This window comes from Chamaea fasciata, unplaced genomic scaffold (assembly GCF_029207755.1).
Source record: "Chamaea fasciata isolate MVZ Bird 193981 ecotype frontalis unplaced genomic scaffold, bChaFas1.0.hap1 SCAF_2, whole genome shotgun sequence".
Lineage (NCBI taxonomy): Eukaryota > Metazoa > Chordata > Aves > Passeriformes > Sylviidae > Chamaea > Chamaea fasciata.
The window spans coordinates 33,744,292-33,767,713 of NW_027094087.1; the positions used below are offsets into that span (position 1 = coordinate 33,744,292).

A 23,422-nucleotide genomic window follows, 5' to 3' on the forward strand; every position below is an offset into this window, starting at 1 on the left:
ATGGTGTTTTGAAAAGCCAGAGTCTGTGGACCAGGGTCTCCTCTTTAGGGATGCCCTGAGGACTGCGCAGCAGCAATCTTACATGGACCTTCATACATTGGTTGTATGCAGGTCCATACAACATAACAACTCTAGGTGATGTTCTCTGTGATGAACTCCAACAGCCATAACAACTATGGTTGTTAGAGTTCATCACATGGAATCATTGAATAGTTTGGGTTGGTAGGTCCAAAGATCCTCTAGTTCCAAGCCCCCTGCCATGGACAGGGACACCTTCACTAGACCAGCCCCATCCAGCCTAGCCTTGCACACTTCCACAGCATCCACAGCTTGTCTGGGCAACCTGTAGCTCACCACCCTTACAGTAGAGGGTGCCTCCAAAAGATCTTCTCAATATCTAATCTTCATCTACCCTCTTTCAGTTTAAAGCCATTACTCCTTGTCACTATGTGCTCTTTTAAATGTCTATAATGTACGTAAAGGTTTTTTCAAGTCAAAGCAGCAGGCAGAATCTCTGACATCTTGGTATTAAAGATGCTCCCCTGAGTAATGGCTGCAATCGAAGGAGAGCATTATGTTGTACAAAGTGCAACAGGTTCAGTGATGGAAACAGAGGCCATAAAAGTGTTTTTCTGAGACAGCATTGGAGACAGTACGTTGTTGTTTTGATTTTTGTTTCTCTGACTGCCTAATCTTTTAGTTTTTTCAATTCTGTTTTCAGTCAGAGCTTATAAATTCTTTTTTCTTTTTACTTAACTGGAAAATTTGTTCAGCATAAAACAATGTCATTTTTGTCAAGAAAAAAGGATCATAAGAAAAAAAATTGACCTTTACTTTCCATTTTATTTCAGAGTTCAGTTGTAAATCTGTAGGTGTTATAGCCAAGAGGCACTCAGATATACAGAAAGATGGATGGTGTTTCCATCTCTGAAGTTAAATCAGTGCTACCAGTAGTTCAGCTATATGCCTTTGACTTGAAAAACTTGTCCAGAAAGGCCTTTTAGTATGAAAAATCAGGTATGTAGGAGGTTGTGATGACTAGGGAACCTATGTTTGCTCTCCCAACAAAAAGATTTGGGAACATCAAATGAAACTAATAAACAGCAGGTTGAAATAACGCAGGAGAATATTTTAACTGGTAGCAAAGCTATGAGATTCATTGATGAAAAACACTGGGGATGTTGAGTTTACGAGTTTTGAAAAAGGTTAAATTTGTGTAAAAAAATTATTCAGCGATGTTAAATGAAAAAAAGAAAAAAAGTACTTTGGGCTTAGGAAAGTCCAGCAACTAAAAATATATTCTGGATAAAAAATTGCATTAATTTTTTGCCTTTACCATCAGCTAAAGGCCACAGATGGAAAGAAACCCCAGGCTAGATGGAGCCCTGGTCTGGTTTATCACTTCATGTGGCTTTTATCTTTGAGATAAGCGAACACTTTAGCTTCCCTATAGCTGGATCATTCTTGCCATAGGAGCAGCACTGTTTCCATTGGGCCAAGGGCTGGATCTCTGTGGCAGCCACTGTGTGTTTGGGAAGGATGTGGTCAGAAGGTTCACCAGGCCATCTCCAGTGCAGGTCTTGCCTTGCTGCCTCGGTGTGTGCCTGCAGCAATCCTGCTACCAGGGGCCAAGGCTTTAATCTACTGCACAGGGTTTTGCACTAAAGGTTGGTGCCTGCTCTCTTTTCTATTTCTGTTCCCGTCGGGAGCCACTAATGGTCCCCTCTTGATATCAATCACTGCATGTCAGGATGTGCAGGAGCTCAAGGTAGTGCTAAATGAGCTCAGTATTGCAGGGCTGCATTAATATTGCCATTTACCAGTGGTAATTGGCTGTAGACATATGGAAGATATTGATCTGGCTGGATTTCTGCTCTAGATCTACTCTGTCAGTGTCTGAGCTGGCTTGGATGTCTCTGCATGGGATTTCACTGTGCCAGTTTTGATGTAGTAGGATGTGTCTTTGGGGTCAGATTCCAGATATTAGGTTGGGGAATATTTTCAGCCAAGAGATGTGTATATATATATATACACACGCTCCCAAAAACAGACACTCTGTGATAAAGGCATTCAAAGACATTCCACCTAAAAGGACAAAAGGATCTCTTTGGGCGGGCAGAAAGGGTTAACTCAGAGAGACTCCTAGCTTTGTCCAGGAAGTTCTCAGGAACAGAGCGGAATGCAGAAAGGATCCAAAGTCCTTTAAACAATAAATAAACTGCTTTTTAGCCAATTTTGTGTCAGGAGTTTAGTCTTACAGCTGAGTTTTAAGGCCTTTAAGAATAAAAAAAAAGAGAGAGATTAATATAAAAGGAAATGCTGATGCATCCTCTATTGAAACTGTGAATAGGAACATATTCAAGCTTCTAAATATATTTTCTTCTAAGAGTCTAAAGGCTGCAGGGACTTTTCCATTCCTAATTATATAGTGCAGTATGCCGTCTGTTTCTGACTTACAACTTCAAAAATAGAACTTAGAGTCATAAATGAAACACAAGGAGAGGGATAAAGAGATGATGTATATGATAAGGAAGTGCTCTGCTAGTATTTTTATTGCTGTAGTCAGTCACTTGGGTTTAAAATTCAGTGACTGTTAGGCAAAGCCTTTAATAAATACACTGGGATTTCATTAAGAGGCTGTTTAAAAAAAAAAAAAATCTGTGGATAACCACAGCAGTAGCAAAGGACAAGCAATCTAAATGCCTTATGACAATTCTGTGGCTGTGCTGGTTTTGTCTCAGGTCTCAGCAAGGTCATGTCTCTAATAGGGTATGGAAACACAGTCATTTCAGGCAATAACATATTCTGAAATTGAGAGGTATTTCATGAAATCTGTCTTATTCCCTGACAATCTGAGCTCTGGTCTCTGTTCTGGAAATGAAATAAAGCTCAAAGTTTTCTGGTGGGGCACCTGCAGATCATGGTGGTAGAACCTACAGCCTCCCTGGATCCGATCTGAAGTTCCTGACTGCATTATACAAAGCACTTTCACCTCGAAAACTATCACTAGACTCCTGGTATTCAAAGGGGGAATTTCATTTGTAGAGTTTTATTTCTCATGCAAACTTTGGGAGGACAAGAAGTAGGACTTTGTGCTAGCATGTCCCTGGATATGGGAATGAGAAAAGTGACTGGGACTGCCCTGATCTAGAGCTGGATCTGCACTTTTGCTGATGATCTTCCACATCTTTCATCTTCTACCATTTAGGCAGGAATCTATTAGAGATCACTTTCACTTGGAAGGCTAAATGGCTATTTTCTACACCCAAATACTGAAAAAATTCAAAGGAGTGAGCTGTGGGGATAACCAACACAATTTCAGGTGCCCCTTCAAAACCTTATGGGCTGTGGGCTGAACGCAGGTGGTGTGCTATAGGCAAACAGGGTTTCCATTATATTGTAGTGAAATCTGCACGCATACTTAAATGAGAAACATTTTATAGGAGGGTTTTTTGTTTTTTGTTGTTGTTTTTTTTAATTTCAGTCTCTGGAATGATAATCATTTCAGTTGCTGATATGAGTTGTGAGGCTGCAGAAGCATTGCACTAGGCTTGAGCAAACACACCCTGCTTTTCAGCCAGACTTGTTAGCACAGCCATGCACCAGCCTTTGGGCTACCGGGGCCAAGACACTGAAACTGGTTTGCCGGTGCAGGGGGAGAAACCATCTGCGCAGGTGAATCTACTGAGGGAAAAACTGTGCAAGAGTTTAGTTCCTGTCTTTGCACACACGCAGCTGCCTTTGTGCTTGGTTGAGGTGTTTGCCTTTCAGCACTCACTTCTGAAGACTTGTAGCAAGCGTGAGTGCAGCCAGGAACAGGCAGGAGACTGCTTTGTTTGGTTATCCAATGTTTATGCTGAGTATGCCTGGGAGCTGCAATGAGGGCTAGTCCTTGTTTGAGATGAGCCAAGAAGGTGTAGACTCTCCCCTGGAAAGCTTATTTAGACTGTAAACAGGAGACAAAGGAAGCAGGATGCAGATGAGGTTTTAATCCTGCATTTATAGACTATGAAAGAAGAACCTTGTTGGAGGTTGCACATGAAGAGTTGGGATGGCTAGAGGCCAGCATTACTGGGGAAAAGCTTATATTTTATTGAATTAATTGCATTGCAATAGATTAATGCCATTGATTCAGAGGTTTGAAGGATGATGTTTTTCTCTCAGAAATGAAACATTGTGGGTTTAGTCCTTATTTATTTTCCTCAGAACGAAAGATAATTCTGTTCTTGTTAGAAGCATAGGCTATATTCAATACTTCAAATAATGCCTTCATGTTAAATACAGTTGGGCTTACTGTTTTATTGCACCAAAATTTCCACATATTTTTAAATAAAAATCAATCCTAGGATTTCAAATTATTATTAAGTTCAGTTCTAATTGTGCTGTGTCATTTGTAACTTACAAACCCGCCCCCCGCCCCCCATCATAAGTTTTCTCAAGTAGTATTTTCAGTATTAACCATGAGATATTTGGAATTTCATTATAAATCACATAAGTGTCAAATTTTGAGTTAGGACTGGCTGTTACCTTCATCAGACATCTTTATAAGCACTAGTTCCCCTCTGCCTTCCAGAGACAGACAGGAATTTTCTTCCACTGATAAGTTTTATCTCTTTATTTTTAAAATAGGCATAGAAGTAATTTTACACTACTTCACAACGTCAGGAAGGAGTCTAAGAGTATACATGAATTTGCCACAGAAATTGGATCATATCTCTAAGGATCATTATACATAACAAAACTTTACCCTAAGGTGCATGCATGTCATTGGCATTTAGTGTTAGCTCTTTATTCTGTGATTTTTCAGACAGATGGGAAGACTGCTGTAGTAAATATGATATCCCTTATTCTGAATTCTTAGTGGAAATTATATATATATAAAAAAAAAAGAGTATTCCTTTTGGAAGGAAGTTATAGGAACCAGTACCAGTATGTACATGTTTTACCCCATATGCTGTAAATTCTAGTTATTATGGGATAGGAAGGGTGTGTATAGAATTTAAAAAAAAAAAAAAAAAAGTATCCTTCTCTAGCTAATGGACTAGACATACTATCTTAGGGTCAGATAATGTAATTATAATTATATGCTGACCTCTTGAAGAAAAGATAATAATCCTTTCAGCTTTCATTCTAGAATCTTATGTTCTTGCTTAAGGTGCTGTGCTCTTATGAGTTCTGGAAGAAAGAAAATATCAACAGTTTTATAGGGAAACAGGCTAAAAAGGCTGGACAAAGGAGCAAAGGATAAAGAGGAAATTTAGTGTTTCTTTGTCTTACTTTTGTAGCCTATCTGATATCTCCATACTGATATACGGAGGTATATATATCTGTCTGATATTTTCCATAGTTTTGCACTCATTCTCCCATTATAAGTATTTTAACCTTAATTTCTATGCTCTGACTAAAGAATAAATAAAGTCTATATGACTTTGGCTTTTTCCGAGGAGGAAACTAAAAAAAAACCAGTTAGCTTTGGTTGGAAAGAATCTGTGAATGCTGGCCATGCTGCAATGAAAAGCAGCATTGTCCCACTTATAAGACTTAGCTGGAGGTGTCTGGATGATAAATATGACCTGTGGATTACTACAGGATTTAGTGTCATGGTGTTGATCCATGGAGTACAGATTATTCCCTTGTTCTTGAGTCTACAGTTGGTTCTAGTTAGCTTTGTTATGGAGCTGCAAGTGGGCTAATGTGTGTTGGCAGGACTATTTGGTATTCTGGGGCTCTTAGCTGCCACACTACACGGCTTTGGGTTTCCCTCCAAGGCACCATATTGCACAGAACAAGGGAACAGAATGATCATTACCAGTTGTCACCTACTATATGTCCAGTAAGTGCCTAAGGATTGTACTTGTCTTCTTTACTTGCAAGTTGACTGAAGCGTTTATCAGCTTCTCAAAGATGTCTGCACAGTTTCTTGAAAACAGTCAAAATCAAACTCAGATGAATATACTGAAGTTTAGGCCCTTAAAAATAGGGGGTTTTCTCCTTAATACAAGCCCTTATTTGCTTTGAAGGTAGCAACAAGTATCAGTAAACCTGAGTCCCTGACCTTCCCCCTTAACAACAAAGGATCTCTCATAGTTCTTTTATCAGTTGTAACTGGTTTGGATGTGTTCTGTATTTAACTATCTGGGGTCCTTCATACTGAATTTATACTAAATAATTCTGTAGAATATATCCATTCTGTTAAAGAACTTAGATGAGCCAGTGTGCCGTATGAAAAGCTGCCTAACTCATTGTAATTTGTTTCCTGTGTGTGGACTTTTACAGACCTGAATAAATTTAGGTTTGTGCATAATATTTGAGAGCAGGCCTGAGGAGAACAACAGATGGATGAGAAGCTCAACATGACCTGGCAATGTGCACTGGCAGCACAAAAAACCAAGATGTATGAGGTCCCTCCCAACCCAAACCTTTCTCTGATTGTATGATTATATGACAATACAACTACTGTATGTATTGGTGAAACTGCTAGTATCTCTTCGGTTGGACTTGTGTTATTTTGGATTATGAGGCAGATCTTCCTCTGCACACAGGCCAGTCACCATCTGAGACTAACAGGTATAGGGCCTATCCACCAATAAATGGGAAAAGAAATCACAAAAATAAGATTTTGCCATATATTTGGCACATGTATATAAAGCCAGGAAAATGCATTGGAGAGCTGCTTGCAAGGGCAGAATAATTTTATCCCTAAAAGGTAAGACAATGCACTTAATAATCTGAAAGTGTTTTCTTAAACTGGTTTTACTGACTTTTTTTGTAATTATCCTTTTAAGTTCATATTGTTGCAGCATGTACATGTATGTTCTTGAATATTGTATTTATTTATTAAAAAATGAAAAATTAACCTCTTTAAGAGGGAGAAAAAAGCCTACAGGTGTAGAAAGGCATGGAATCATAGTAGCATAATTTGGTTTGGGTTGGAAGGGACCATAAAGATCCTTTAGTTCCATCATTCCCAGCCTTGAACAGTAACACTTTCCATTATGCCAGGTTGCTTAAAGCCCCTCCCAGCCATGGAAACTTCCAGCATTGGAGTTAACCACCAAACCTGACCTTTGAATGATATCTGGAAACTTTGTGATATAGTACTTTTTCTCAGAAGGGAAGCATCAGCTTTGTGTCCTTTCCAAGTTTGACCGGTTTCAAATAACTGTGTTCTTTTTGTTGTTTTGATTTGGGTTTGTTTTAAACAAAAGCAGCAGTGCAAGAACATGACAAAAACCATTCTAAATTCTCAGAGTTCTGATAAACTTAGGTAAATTTTCATTCTTCCTCCATGTTCTAAGGCTCCTAATCAGTACCCAGATCAAGTGTTCTTTTGCTGTCAAGGGTAACATTTGATAGTTGATTTTTATGTATTGAAACATAGCAGAAATAGGAATATTTTTAGCAACCCATATTTGCTTCGCTAATTGTCCTTTCGGACATTAAGAACACATTTTTTTTAGAATATGCCTTTTTCTTCTGTACCCAAAATACTTAGAGGCATCTCACAACAAATGTACTGCACAAGAGCAGTAGAATCTCAATTTATCTAGTTCTTTAGAATTTGCTCTTTTCACTTGCCTTCATTTGCAAAGAAAGAATGGCCCAATAGTTAAGTCGTCCTGCTGCTTTGGAGATGGAATTTACTGCTCTTAAGCTGTAGGTTTCCTTTCCAACTAGGACAAATCTGTCAGATAAGGAGAATGCAGCTCCATCTAACCAGGACATTGAGGGTGATTATATGTTCATCCTCAGATACTATAGTAAATGCTCAAAGTAAAACTATGAGGGAATTTTATTAGTATTCAAAAATAAAAAAAGAAAATGTAATTACTGTACGGTAGATCTTGAAGCCTACAGTCAGTGTTGAAAACAAAGAATTTAACTTGAGTAAATTATTTAGCATCAAACATTCTCTTTTAAATTGTCTGCTTTTTGCAGGACAGCATTTTTACAATGACAGCTTTTATACCACACTGTGAGATTTCCTTAAGAGCAACTATAGTTGTCCTTACTATGGTCCATAGTAATAGCATGCAGCACGAGTGTTTTAAAGGACATTTGTATTGTTTAGTCAAAAATGTTTTAATGAAGTCTGTGAAGACAAGTTATTATTGATTTCTATCACTACAGTGCATGTAACCCCAATTTATGAAGGAGGATGGTTGGTGTGGGTGATTGAGTTTGAATCAGGTTTGATCCAGTTCAAATCAGGTATGTCTTTTGGAAAGACTGAGTACCCTGTCTCATTGCTTGTGAAGCACACTGCATTGTCTGTCATCTGGCAGACTTGGATGTGATGATCCTTGTGGGTCCCTTCCAGCTCACCATATCCACAATTCTGTGATTCCCAGTGAAGTATTCTTCATTTTACAGCACTGCTGACAAAACTTTGTTTGGTCCAAAGTAACAGCTGAAGCATTTAATATCTGTGGCTCTTTGTTTTTCTTGTAGGGTCAACGATTGCATCCTGCGCGTGAACGAGGTTGACGTGTCGGAAGTGTCTCACAGCAAAGCCGTGGAGGCCCTGAAGGAGGCTGGCTCCATAGTGCGATTGTACGTCCGCAGAAGGAGACCTATACTGGAGACCGTCGTAGAGATCAAGTTGTTCAAAGGACCGAAAGGTAGATAAGAAAATTAAAAGACTCCCTTTTAAACCTGGTGTTTAGCCTCTCTGGTAGCTTAAATTGCATCTGACCTTGTTGATTTGCTAACTGGTTGACCCTGTCAAATACTGAAATGGAGTTCATTTAGGCTGGTAGATTCAAATTTATGGTTACATCTGTTCCCTAAATATAAAGGAGTTCAGGTAATCGTGGTTTGCTTGGTTTGGTGTTTATTGCAGAGATGTCTCCTTACCTTTTAAAAAGACACACAGATACTGTGTGGCAGCACATGTACTGCCTTTAAAGTTCCTTTACTCAGACCTTCGACTTTGATTTAAGGTGCTGTTGAATGTGGAGTTTCTGAATTCTTCCTCTGTTTAGAAGGCTTTTTGATTATCCAGCTTACCCTCTCTATTTTCATGATGGTTTTTTCTAGTTATCTTTGGAACATGAAGACAAGAATATCAACTTACCCAGATCCATAGAAGAATTTTATTTTATTCTTCAACAAATTTATCTGGAAATCTATCACAAAACCTTCACTAGTCTAAATGAGCTTTATCGCTTCCAATAGAACTTTCTGGTTAGAGAACAAAAAGCCAAATTCCTTTCTAGAAGGATTTTTCTTCGTAGCTAATTTCTGGACACAGAAAATGCATATTTTCATGGTACATGTGGATAGAATGAAGAGCAGTTAATTTTTTTTGATCCATAATAGCTATTTCATAAGCAGGTCTTTGAGATATATATATATATATATATATAAAAATAAAAAATGAAGACATTTACATGTATCTTAATATATCCAGTGTACATGAGATTTTTCTCCCTGTTTTATCCATGGTGAATAATATGCAGCTTTTTCAGTGTTCTCCCTTACATGTCCCCTCATCTGAATATTATAGTATGCTTCTCCATAGGGTTTTTTTATACCAGTAGTGAAGTATATTTAATATAGTGAGACATATTGTTGAGATTGACCTCTACAACGATGGTGCAACACTGAAAACAGTGCAGCCTTTGACACTGCAGTGTATTCATTATGCTCTGCTCTTGGAGACGAGTAAGATATATTTAAACATGTAGCTGATGGTGAATCCCCAAAAGTCTGGATTCTTGTGGTCAGTTACAATGCTGGATTGTTTTACTAAAAGAAAAGCATTTCTAATGGTATTTTGTATGCATGTGAATTCAGAGTAGAAGTGCCAGCAATGTTTTTAAAGATTTGGAATTAAACTAAGTGTGTGATATGATAGTCATTTTGAGAGACCTAAGGCTAAAGAAACTAAAATTAACATGTCCTTTGTGGTTGTGATGAAAGAGTAAAAATTATTCACCATGACCAAATTTTTGCTACATTGTGGAAATGGACAAGAGAGGCAATCATTATCTAATAATGGGTTTGCACTGTGTTTGTTTTGAGTGAAACTATTTCTTTATACAAATATTTTCATAAAACAGAATGGATACCAAAAAACTGCCTTTAAGGGCAAGCTAAAGGACTTTTGCTGCTTACTGCTGAAAATATGATTTTACATCTACAGTCTTACATAAAGTTTACTACAGATAAGTGCTATAAATAATGAATTTTATTGTTAAGTTGAATATATTTATTTATATTTTCACTTTCATAGAAACAAGTTAGCTGGAAACTTGGATAAAAAATAAGTTGATGGGCTAGTTTTCTTCAAAAGTCATGGGTTTACCTTCATAATTCAGGCAGTAAGAAAGCATGCTCTATTAGGCTTTTTGTGTTCCACAGATAAAAAGGTAAAATGAAGAAAATAATTTACAGTTGCGATGAAAACCTTATCAATATTATTTTTAATATCTAGAGCATTTTTCCTTTCATTTTTTTTTCAAAATCTTCCACAAAAAAATTATCTGTTTAGGGCCATCAAACTCTCAGCAGAAGTTGAGAATCAAACCTGTGATTCTTGGCTGTTGTCACTATTCTGATGCTTATCTCCTCATATCTCAGGCAATTAATCTGTGAACTGGTCTTTCACACCATTGCTATGCAACCTAAGAACCATTTTGTATTTATATAAACAGTGTTTCTTACTTCTCAGAGTGAAATTGGGATGTTTTGGTGTCCAGAGCAGGATCTTAGAACTAGCATGGTAGCTTCCACACCATTTCTTCTTTTCTACTCACAAAATTAATAAAGAAATGAAATCTGTTTTTTAGACAAGAGGTTTGTTCCATACCAAACTCAAAGTAGCAAATATCTTTTCAATTCTTTTCCTGTCTCTGTCAGTATATAACCTAGGATTTACTAAGTTCATTCCTTACTGCCCTGAGAATTTACCACATGGAAGCAAGTCTTGGCTTCCATAATACCAGGTAAACTCAGAGATCCCTAACTTGCCTGTCTATGCATAGTAGATTATATCTTTCAGCACTTGAAGTTGGTAAAGAAGGAAATTTGCAAGGCTTTGTACGTAGAGGTCCTTTTAATTTCATCTGAGATATTTAGGATGAAGGCTTTTATAAGTTATTAGTCCATAGAGGCTAGTTGGGTTTTTTTTAATGGGCATTAATTTTTGTAGCTGGCAACCACCATATAAAATACATTGATTAATTTGGTGAATGTGTTTTAAACGTCAGATATTAAATAAGAATTGTCTGGCAATGGTTTTGGGCATGTGACAGGGGGAAGGGCATGCTTGTGTGCTGCCAGGAGGTCCCTTCAGAATGCAGATCCCCATGCAGTTATTCCTGTTGCTTTACGAAAAAGCTCTCCTAGCGTCATATATGCTAAACATGTAACCCTTTAGTTTTATTTCTGGGGTGAGAAGAGGTAAACAAAGACACAAATGGGCTGTGTAATAGGAAAATCAAGGGTTCAAAGAGAGCTGCAGGCGTGTAAGCATTTAAAGCTGATCATCACTTTGACACACCTGATTGGAAATACTGACAAATAGCCATAGTCTGTGTCTTGAAGGTGATTGCTAACTGTCATCCTTACAGGCTCTTCCTATTTTTCATGTGCTTGAGAGGTTGTCTTTTGTGTGCTTCTTGCATGTCTCTTCAGTCAGGCACAGAATTCGCTGCATGGCTTTGCAAAGGATTGAGTGGCCAGCAGTAGATGTTTTGTTTCAGTCACTCCCAGGGCACTGCAGATTTTAGCAGCCGGCATCCCTACAGTGGCTGACAGCTGTAACAGAGGAAAGATATACTTGCAGCTCTCTTGTTTAAATCATTGGGATTTAGACACTACTGAAAATCGTATCATTAAGTAATAGGCTTTTCTTGCTCTGTATTGAAACAAGACTAGCAGCAATGAGAATGGATTGCACACCCTGCAGTGTTTGTTCCTGGGGAGCAAAATGCAGGCATTCAAAACAAAGCAATTTAATGGTGCTGTCTGGCTTTGTAATATAACTTGTGCATTAGCTTGCTGTAAGACCCTGCAAATAACTGTTTATGGGCAGTGAATTGTGAACTTCCGTCACTGTTCAGGGGTTGCAGTGCTCAGTACCATTTCATTGCATTTGACTGGAGGATTTTAAACCAAAGTAGTTCCAGTGACCTCAAGATTTTCATGCTGTCCTTTCACACTCCAAATATGCTTTTACTAAACCCAGAAGCATTGAGTAATATGATGGTGAACAAGTCATATGCTGATGCACAAGTGATAGAAATTAAATTTGATTTTTTTTTTAATTTCAGTTTTTAAATTATCAGCAGAAAAATTTATTTCTGCCATTGTAGAAAATTTCTGGCAGTCAGGGACTTGGGTAAACACAGAGGTAATGTAAAATATTACCTACCTGCTTGCCTACCTAGCTGATAATTTAAGCTTTGATATCATGTACCAGAAGGGGGGGGGGGGGGGGGGGGGGAGGGGAAGAGCAGAAAACAAGGATTCTTGTCACTACAGCAGTGGTGGATAAGATAATAAACTTTTGACCTCACTTCTGTAGGAAATGTGGTGTCTTGGAAGACATAAAAACTGCAGAAATGAAGTTCAGAGTATGTGAAGCGGAACAGCTGAATACCAGGATGCTTCAGAGGAGAAATGTCAGACTTAAAAACACCCAAAAAAAAAGAAAGACATTAAGGACATTTAATTTTGCTATCTGGATGTTCTGGTGGCTTGAGTATAAAGTCATAGAGAAAGAGGATTACTATATTCATGATAATAATGCCTATCATTAGAGTGTTTGAGCTGTGTCAGGATCTTGCTGCAATGACTGGAGCTGCCCTTCTGTTCATGACGTTTTAGATGAAAAGGTTCTGGACAAATCAGCAGCTGTGACACATTTTTATTTCTAAAAGCATGCTTTTTGCTTATTCCTGATGAATTCAGCCAGTGGCACATTCTCATGAGGTCCATCCCACACTGCTTTGGGCACTAAAACACATTTAGGGGCACATAATTCTCTACTCTTTCTGGTATCAGAATTAGGGCCATATCAAAACTTTTCTTTTAATCCATTTGGAGTGTGATTATGTTTTGGGGCTTCAGATTAAAAATTAATGCATCTCTTAAGCACTGTTCAGCCCCATTCAGTATCTCCCTCTGGATGGCTATCCTTATCTTAAATTTCTTAATCAGCAAAGACATAGCTCCTAAGCTAGACATCTCAATAAAATATGCAAAAATAAAATGGGATTAATATAAAGGGCATAATGCACATTTATTTTGAGAGTTATGTATATCTGCCTAAATGTTAGACTGCATCACTGGGCATAACTAGTTCCAGAGTTCCCATTTGATCGTGTTCTGTGCCGAACTGAAGCGACTCTGTCACATGGTAGATTTTCTTTCCCTGTAACTATTTGTTTTATTCTTGATGACACTGAATAAAATCAGTGGACAGTAATGAAGCTTCATTACTATACTAAGAAAAGAATCAGTATGGTTTAAAAATTGAGTTTTTTAACTCTCATAAGTTATGAGATTTTCTTCAGAAGATGCAGAGATTCTTCACCATCAAGATAAGGTATGATTTCACTGTAGATTTATCTTTGATTGTTGCTGAAATGTCCTCTAGTCCATTACTGTCTGTAGTTTTTTAGAGGTTCATACTTCTTTTCTCATAAGAATAGACGTGTTTTAGTTTTGATTGATGGCTTTATTGGAAATACCTTGTGTGTTCTGTAGCATAGATAGTATCCCAGCTTGCAGTGACAACTTAGGTAGTTGCAAAAATACAGTTCAAATATGTGTATTTCAAAATGTCTGCTAAAAAAAAAAAAGTTCAATTCAGAATGGCAGAATAGAGGGTTCGTTTAAAAAAAATTTTTGAAGTTCTGCTTTCAGTAAGGAAAGGAGGAAACTTACGACTTTTATCTAGCAAAGCAAAGCCAAAAGTTACCTTTTTATCTCAGGTAATAGCTACAGCACTTAAAATGAAAGAAGGGGCTCTTTGTAAACAAAAAACCCCAATTATTTCTTTCCCAATTTCAGAGAACAGTGTGAGCTTTCAGACCTTGCTGTTTGGTAACTGATGGCAAGTGCTTGCTTCAGACTGATGTTGGTACATATTTTTAATTTTTTTTTTAATTGCAGCTATTGCTTCTATTACTTCAATGATCTATTTTTTCTACTTTAAGAGACAGTAAATATGACATAGCAAACGTTAGCATGTGGGAATAGGGGGTCTTATGGCAAGTTAGGCAGATATTTTCTTAATTAAAAATTAAGAAATGTTTTGTAAGGAACAAAGTTTTTTCAACAAAATCATTTTTGCACATTTTGAACAGAACCTTTTCTTATGGTCTTTGAAGAATTTCAGTCTTGTGATCCTATCAGCTGTGAATTTACTTTTGGTTTTCAATGTTCTCTTCCTTCTGTGCTCTGTGAATCCTTATCTAAAACAGAGCAAAATGGGACAACTTAAAAGACAGAACCATATAAAAATGAGGAAGCAGGCAAACTTTCTCGAGTCTGGGTCTAACAAACTGTTTTGGTTCTCAACTCTAATTTAAGTGCTTCACTTTACATTACTGTAACTGTATCACTTTCATCAGATATAAATAGAAAATCACCACAGTTGAAACTAAAATACATTTTTTGTGAAATGTCTTTGCTTTAAGGAACTTGTATTTCCTCCAGTTAGCAGAAAGTGCTCCATCAAACACTCATACATAATTTTCAGTTTTAAGATAGTGGCTTAAACCATCATTTATAAGTTAACATCACTAAAAAGCATGTCTGCCCTTTAGGGTAAGATTGTCTAATGTAAGAATATGTGAGTCTCTGATAGTTTATCACATGAAAATTGTATTCTCTTGAAAATTGTAAAATTAGAAAGCACCATGATAAAAGTGCTACCAAAGCCTCTGCTGTTTTCCAGCCATATTTTGACACATTTCTGTTGCTAGTGCCTGATATGGTAAAAGTGGCAGTTTATATCTGTACGTTTATATTTCCCAGACTGAGGATCATGTTGTTTAATTTAAGTGATGATAAATGCATATAGCTGCTATTATCATATTCTTTATGGTATAAATAAAATATCAAATGCATTATCTGCCTTTGGTGACTAAAGACTTGCCATCTCATTTGCGTAAGTTACCATATATGAAGTTTTTCTTTTAAAAAAGTCACACTGATTCTGTAAAGTGATTCCTTCCATTACAGAGAAAAAGTAGTTCTTGGACATAATTTCAAAAACATAATGTTCTTGGACATAGTGGCACTTCAGTTCTAGTTTTTCAGGCTTTTTCTAAAGTCTTTTTATCTTTAGTGGAGAAAGAAGGTAAATCTGTTATGTTTTTTGTTAGAAATGCAGTTTAATGGCAGGAAGTGATGGAATCAACTTGTCCTCACATCAGACCTAATTCAACCATCTTTGGAGATTAGTAGTCAGTAATTAAATCTATTTCAAAATAAAAAAAAAAGGATAATTTCAAAGGGAATTCAAAATCCCTCCTTCTGGCTGGTTGTCTCACTTAAAACTGGAGGTATCCTGTGAGCTGTAGGATATTACTTCCATTAAGCCTTTTATATTTTCTTGATTGCTATGATTTTCCCCTTTTCTTTTTAAATGTCATTTTTCATTAGCTGTAAAGAAGTAAACAACATGTCTGGGAAGACTTTGCAGCAATATTATATGCACATATTTTGTCTCTTTTTCCCTTGAAACCATTAAGTTCTCAAGAACTCTCCAAGCAGATCTGAAGAATCCTGTGTTCATGTGCAAAATTAACATCTAATCTCATACTAGATTTTAAGTATAATTTTCCAGAAATCATTCATAAAGAGTAAGGTTTCCACTGATATGAACATTACTTTTTGCAGCTTCATCATGCTAACAATTTCTGAAGTGGTGCAGTCGCAATTTCAAAGTGCAGTGCTGTATTTTAATAGCCAATTGAGATAGCTATAAAAATCCAGCACTGTACATTAAGATCATTACTAAATTGCTTCAGCAATACTTACTGATGAGGCAGCTTCAGCAGAACACATTTCATCTTAATGAACTGTGGCTGCAATAGAGCAAATGCAGCAGCTCAGGGAAAGATAGATGTGCAGGTAGGCTTGGATGCCAACAAACTGGAGATTTTGTTTGAAGAAAATTCAGCTTTGTTTGGTTGCTTTTTGTTTTCAGTAGAGAAAGAAAATAAATCTGACATCTTTTTCATTACAATTGCAGTTAAATGGCAGAAGATGGTGCTATGAAATTGTTTCACATCAGACCAAATTCAGCCATCTTTGGAGCTAAGTAGATAATTGACATTTCAATTGACAAAATTTTCTGTGCTTGTCCTTTCTGAATTAGGTAGGAATTTTGTATTTTTATTGTCCAGTTGCCTAGATAGTTTCATCAGCTCTGAATAGAGACAGCAAAAGGTATGGTGTTTCAGTGTGACCTTGGTTTTTATCATTCTGTCATGAGGTGTTGCCCCTTTTGTTGTGGTCAAAGTTACTTCTGAGGCTTTTGCTGCAAATGAAGAGATGTTAGCATGACTCACTAGATTCCCCTGATACTGTCGTCACCTTCACAGGTTTAACTCTTAACTTTTTCTGAAAATTTGAGTGAAGGAAGATGTCGGGGGTTTGGTTTTTTTTTTTGGGGGGGGGGGGGTGGGGAGGGTTTGTTTGTTTGTTTGTTTTTCATTTGTTTTGTTTGGTTTTTATTTTGATTGCTTCCTTTAGAGACATGGCTTATTAATTTCTCTGCTCAGCTGTTGGATAAGTGCATCTCTTTGGTTCATATGGCGTCCTTCTGGGTGACAATAAAGCAGACCATTTAAAAATTCTGTACTTGATTTATCCCGTCCTTGTGGAAATGCTTCAAAGGAACTTGCATTCTTAATGGATTTCCCAGTTACATAATGATCTCCAGTGCGCTGCTGAAAAGTTTCTTGGAACATCTTTTGTCTCAGGCTTGTATGAAAAACTGTGACGGGTGTGCTTTGGGATTCTACTTGACACTGTGTCCTTATACTCTCTTCAATTTTTAAAAATCCCAAAGACTAAGTGCCTTTTTTGGCTTTTATTTGTCTATGCCAAGTGTGAGGAAAATTCCCCATGGATCTTGGCCACCTTCTTTTTCAGTTCTAAAGTTTTCTCCTGACTAAATGTAATACAGTAAGTCTCATAATTTTATTACTATAGCATGCCTTTGTACTGCTTTTTTCCCTCTAAGTTGTAACTTTCTGTGTAGAAAATAGTTTCATCATTTGCCTCCCCATTCAAGAGTGCTGTGTAAGAGTTAAAAGGGGAGTGAGAGAAGTTCCCTTTCATTACGTTTACCATTGGTGTTTTCATCAGGAGGACAGGAGATCCAGCAGACAGTGTAGCAGATGTTAATTGTCTCATCAGTATTTCCAGATACACAATAAATCAAAAGATAGGGAAGGACAGTGGCATCATTTGCTAAACTATGGGGCTGAGTGTGGAAAAAGCCATTCTGTAGACAGGAGGCCAACATCATTTTTTCTGTTTCTTAGTGGAGTGGTGAGAATTTCCTTGGGAGCAGCAGTTTTCTTGGCCTTTTTCCTCTGCCTATCTGATCCTTGTTCTAAATGCTTCAGATAAATTTTAGAGAAAGATTATTATGCTTAATCTTTCACCACTTTAATAATAAACAGTTGTATGACAACAATTGCTGAAGCCTGATTGACATCCTGATGCAGCAGAAGGTGGGGATTAGCGTGCTGTGTGAAATATGTTCATTGACACATCATCTTTCATTTCACCTGGGTAGTCTGAAAACCCTTATGTTCCCTTCTTTGGAAACCTTCATCCTTTTTTCAGTAGAAAGCCTAATGTGCAAATTAGTCACATGAAACTACAGAGCAGTGTTTTCATCCTTTATTGTTCAGTTAATTATCTATGTAGCAAGTTCTGTCTTCTTGATAATTTTTAGATGTCCAGATCTTTCTCAAGACTTCTGCTGTCTGGAAGACAACACACATCAGCAAAATATTGCTTTGCCATGAAGAGCACCTTTGAAAGAATAATTGGTATTTAATTAAATTTTTATAGCATGAGGAGATGTAGGTCTTAATTTTTGTCTCCTCATTTTTCTTGTCTCCTTTTCCCCTGTAATCATAAGCATGGGCAGACAGTATTTTAAGTCTTCTGAGGAAGGCATTACAGATTCTAATCATGGTGGAGTGACAAAGCTGACTGTAGCTTTAGAGATTCAAGTGATGTGCTAAATAAAATATCACACTGCAGCCTATTTAAAAATTATTTTAGATTGTCAATATTATTCTTTTGTTTGCACTAGTTGGAAAAAAAAAAGGAAGGAGTTGCTTTAAGGCATCTCTGAACATCTGAAGGGAATAATTGTCTTACAAGTCAAGCACCAAAGTGATTAATTGCAATATTTGCTCATCTGGCTATTTCCAGTCCTTTTTGGACTCCCCTAGTCCTTTCTGCAGGTCTGTCATCCTCATTTTGCTTTCAGTATTCCGAATTCTAAATGAAATTTCAGTTATCCTTAATTAAAACAAAAAAAAATACATTTGTCAAAAAGAAATTTCCCTATAGTATTTTAGCTTTGGCTTGCCATTTATTATTTTAGAGCATTTGTCCAACAGCTTTGAAGAACTGCTTTTCTTTCATCAGTTAGAGGGTTTTTGTTTGTTTGTTTGTTTTGTGTCTCTAAACATTATATTAGAATTCCTAGAAATGGCAGCTATTTTTTGGAGTTCAAGTGGAAGACCCTTTGCCATTTGCCATGGAACACACGGTCTGTGCAGATGATCATTCTTTGCAATTGGCTGTCATAAGATACGAGACCAGGAAGTCCAGGCTTTGGACGTCCCAAAGGACTCCAGTGCGAAAGTGTTCTGGTTCTGCCTGTACCATCACATCAGTGATGTGTACAAAGGGCAGCTGAGTTTTTACATGCAGTGAAGGTTCCTCTTTTGCAGGCATGGTGAGATTCTTACAGAAACAAAGTAGAGCCTTGCTGTGCCAAAGTCTTGTGCTCCCTTACACATAGACAGCTGCTCTTCAATTCTTCTTTTGAGTTGGCAGTAGAGCCATTTATATATGAGAGTATCACTTGTTCTTCTTACTTTGCGGAGACTCACTTAAGATTTTTTTCATTCAGAAATTCTGCTACTTGTTCCAATGGCAAGTTGATATTTTTTTCTCAACATTAAACATTTGGTGTGCTTGGTAGATGAAAAAAACTATTCTGACCTCTTTCCAGTGGAGATTTTGGCTGTTGTTGTACGAGAAAGGTAAGGAGGTGGCTTAATGCTTATATCTTTAGGGACTAATTTTGGGAAAAAATGCAACTCTGAAAGCTTGAAAAAGCAAATTATATCCAGGGAGGAGTTCTCCATGAAACCATAAACACTAGGGAGTATATCCAAAATATTCCAAGAGTTCAAAGTTCATTGTGCTCAGTGTGTTCAGTACCTGGGATGTTGGCTTCTGAATTTTGAGTAGTAACTTATAAGAACAGATAAAAAACCTGCTCTTCGATTTTTTAGGAAAAAAAAAAAGTCCTATCTTTATTGTTGATAGGAAGAAACAGTTGCAAAGCAAGATCTTGGAGCTTCATGACATGTAAAAAAGGGTATAATGACACAAAAACTCTTTAGGATATGATAAAAGATGTGTTGCATAAACTAAAAGAACAATAGCCCCAAGACATGCTTGACATGTTTATTTTGGAAAGTGATATTTGCAAATAAGGACATGATAGACTTTTCTTTCTCAAAACTGTGTTTTGCTTTTTGTTTGTTGTGTTTCTTATGCAAAACAATTTGTAGGCTGTCTTATGAAATTAATAGAAAGGCATATTATTCACTCCAACAGACAGAACTGAAATAAGGAAATGTAAAATTATGGCAAATAATTTAGTAAAAATTGTTTTTTGTGGACACATTTACATTTTATATACTGTAATTGAAAAATAAACTCAGTGTAATAGTAGGCCAGGGGTAAATCTTATCCATAGTCTGTGGGTCAGATGTGTATCATTTCTAAATGCAAATTATTACCAAATATCATTGCCAAAATTTCTAAAAGTTATTTTTAGATTACACTTTTAAATACTGCTATAACAAATCAGACCCCCTCTGTAATGCAGGATTATAGTTTAGTGATGCACTTGGCAGTTACAGAGGGATGTTTTGATTATAGGTGCTTTCCAGACAAGATATGAAAAATGCCTACCTTTTTGCTGACATCAGTTTTCGCAGAAATGTCATCTCTGATAAGGTGGCTATCATGATTAATATCAGCAGCAAAGGGACAAGATCTCAGCCTCAGATGAGGAATCAATAGGTCTGGCAGCACTTAGAGAAGCTAGATACTCACGCACTCTCAGGTCCTGATAATCCTGATGACAGACCACCAGAATTTATCTGATGACATCTGAGTGCTGACAATGGTCGGGCTAGAACACATGCGAGGAGAAGGAAAGGTGAAAAACTGGAAAGGTGAAGCAGGAAATGTATCCTTATTGAAGTGAATAAGGGGAGCCAAAGGACTGTGAATCCATCAGTATATTTTTAGCATCTTGGAAGAATAATTGAAAAAGTAGGAAATCTCTTTATAAGCATCTAGAAAAAGGTTGAAGAGTGACAATAAACAGAAGAGACCATAATTCTCTTCTGCAGCGCTTCCTCTTTTTTTTATCAGATGACTCCATGTGCTAGGAGGGTTCAACACTGAAAGTGGTCTGAAAAACCAAAGATGTAATTGAGCAGGGTCAGCTGCAAGGTGCTTTCAGCAGAAATAACCACTTAATCTGCTAAACAGTGGTGACATAAAACTGTAGGAAAAGAATCATGTGGAGAGTAGCTAGAACTTTGTTAGCTGTAACATCTTTGTCTCTAACACATCCTGCTGTGATGAAACATTCAAATGCTATATTTGGTTTTATAAATTAATGTATGGTTTATAAGACATAGGAACATTCCTTTCATCCTGTACAGGTAAAGCTTTGAGCTCTGTACTTCAAGAAGGGTGTATGCCAGTTGGAGGGACTCCAGGGGAAAGCTGTAAAAATGATCAGAGATTTAGAAAGCCAGTCCTACAATGAATAAATGAGTGATCTGAAGCCATTTATCTGAAATACTGAAGACTAAGTGGGAGGTGGGGGGCAGTTTATCAGCACCTGATAGCAATCTTGCCTTGCAGTGCATCTTTGAAGAGTGAGTTTGCTCTCCGTGCTCCCTAGGGAGGGTGTGAAATGAAATTTAATAGACAAATAATAAACAAGATTTGTGCTAGATGTAGAAGAAGTGAGGATTGTGATTACCAGGGAGGACATCAGGTCTGTAGCAGGGGAAATACCTGGGTATGCTACACAGCCATCTGTTAGACCTAATGCAACTGCTTCTACCTCAGGTTGAGAAGAATTATGAGTTTCTTCCTGTCCCAAGATTCATAACAAAATTTTCTCATTTCACTGTACTTAGAAGGCAAAGAGTGTGCATGGGGCTATTTAAATCCTCCATCTGCAGAAATGAAGAGGGTGTTTTCCAGACAAAAAAAATATGTTCTTTCCCGGTCCTCAATGGTAATTTTATATTTTTCATTTCCATCTTTTTTTTTTTTTTCTTTTTCTTTAGGAAGCTTTAGAAAAAACTTCTGTGCATGGAAAAATATTAATGAATATTAGAACATATAATCTGTTATCTTAATCTGCATTTCTCTGTTTTTTCAATCCTTCTGTTGTTCAAGCCAGAATCATGCTCCTTAGGAACAATTTGTCTCGTAGCTGGTTCTTCACCAAAGGGTGTTTTCACAGCATGTTTTAGTATTTGAAGGCTAGTAAAAATTCCTTTATTTTGGGCTGCACCAAGTCTTTAAATACTAAGTCTTGACTTCATATGAACAGTTTTGGCCAGCTCCAATCAGAGCTGAGTTTCTTTACACCTAAAATCAGTCTTGTAGGCTTTGGGTGAGTCTCACTAGTATCAATCTTTTCATCCAAATAGCTGCTTAAATTTTCCAAATGGGGCCCAAAAATGGCCTGTGAATAAATCAAGATGTTAGTACATTCATTCCTTCCCCCAGGGTTTCATTTTTCATTGGAAATGCTGCACATATAGTTCCCAGAGGCTGACCTAAACCCTGGCTCTGGCATTGCGGGAAAGTTCAGTGTTTATTATTAGTTGAAAAAGCTGATAGAAAGGCCACGTTAATATCCGTCCTAGCTAGAACCCCTCAAGAGACTAACAGCAGGGTTTTGTGTTATGCTATATCTCATTAAGAGGGAAAGTCTTACTCGCAGAAAATCTGCAATGTAACTCAGGCTTCAACAACTATAATTTTTAAGTGTTATACTCTGCATTTCAATTCTTCTAAGCACAAGTTCTTAGAAAATATTTAATGGTCTGGGACCAGTCTGAAAAAAATCTGTAATTCTGTTTCAAATGGGAGTTCACGTTCTCTTTCTAGTTAGGTATGCTAGAATACAATTCCCTAAGCAAATATTTGGCATAATTTCTGAGAAGTCATAGAATCATACAATGATTAAAGAATATTTTGAGTTGGAAGGGGGCTTTAAAGGTCATCTACTCCCAGTCTTCTTGCAATGATCAAGGACATCTTCAACTAGACCAGGTGTCTCAGAACCCCTATCCAACACACCCCCATCCTTGAACACTTCATGGGGTGGGGCACCCACAGCTTCTCTGGGTACCCACAGCTTCTCTGGGGAACCTGTGCCTCACCACCCTTACAATAAAGAGTTTCTTCTCAATATCTAATCCAAATCTATCCCCTTTTAGTTTAAAGCCCTTACCCCCTGTATTGCCACTAGAGGTCCTGCCCTCATCTTTTCTAGAAAGGCACAAGGGTCTGACTTTGCTCATTTTACTCTGTGAGAGTGTAGGGAGCTTCTCACTGGGAAATAAAACTTTTTTTGATTCACTTTGCTTCCTAGAGTGCTGCAAGACGGCATCATCAGTAAACTGAAGTAAGGGACCAAACTACAGTTTCAGAGAGGCAAAAAGAATCAAAGTGCAATGACTCATGAATCCATTTTCAGAGTGTCTTTGCCTTATTACTTCTGTTCAATAAGCACCATCTATTTTCCTTCCCTGTATCATTTATATCCCTGTTCTACTTTTAACATCACAGGTCCATAAATTGCCTTACATATAAAAGCAAAATTACATGTACGTTTTTGCCTTGATTTCTCTCTGTATTTTTAAGAAGGAAGTAACTGAACGGATGACAGATTGATTGTTTATTTATCTATTTGATTGCAAATAGATAAGAGCTGCAAGATGAACTTTGATTTCATTTTGTATTTTCCACATTCAATGTAACTGACAGAGAGCTTTTCAATAAAGTATTTCTGTTCAGCTTTGCAACAGGGATGAGAAGATAAGTTAAATTTCCCTCATCAGATGAAGGACAAATAAAAGAAACTGAT

The 23,422-nt window shown here is 37.2% G+C and overlaps 1 protein-coding gene across 9 annotated transcripts in view; it reads left to right on the forward strand.

Moving 5' to 3' along the window:
- DLG2 (discs large MAGUK scaffold protein 2) overlaps positions 1–23,422 on the forward strand; it is a 993,549-nt gene that overhangs the window by 683,074 nt on the left and 287,053 nt on the right. For all 9 annotated transcript variants that reach the window (XM_066175626.1, XM_066175625.1, XM_066175627.1 and 6 more), the window contains one exon: positions 8,452–8,621. In XM_066175626.1, the coding sequence (XP_066031723.1) occupies positions 8,452–8,621 (170 nt within the window). The remainder of the gene's footprint in view (positions 1–8,451; positions 8,622–23,422) is intronic.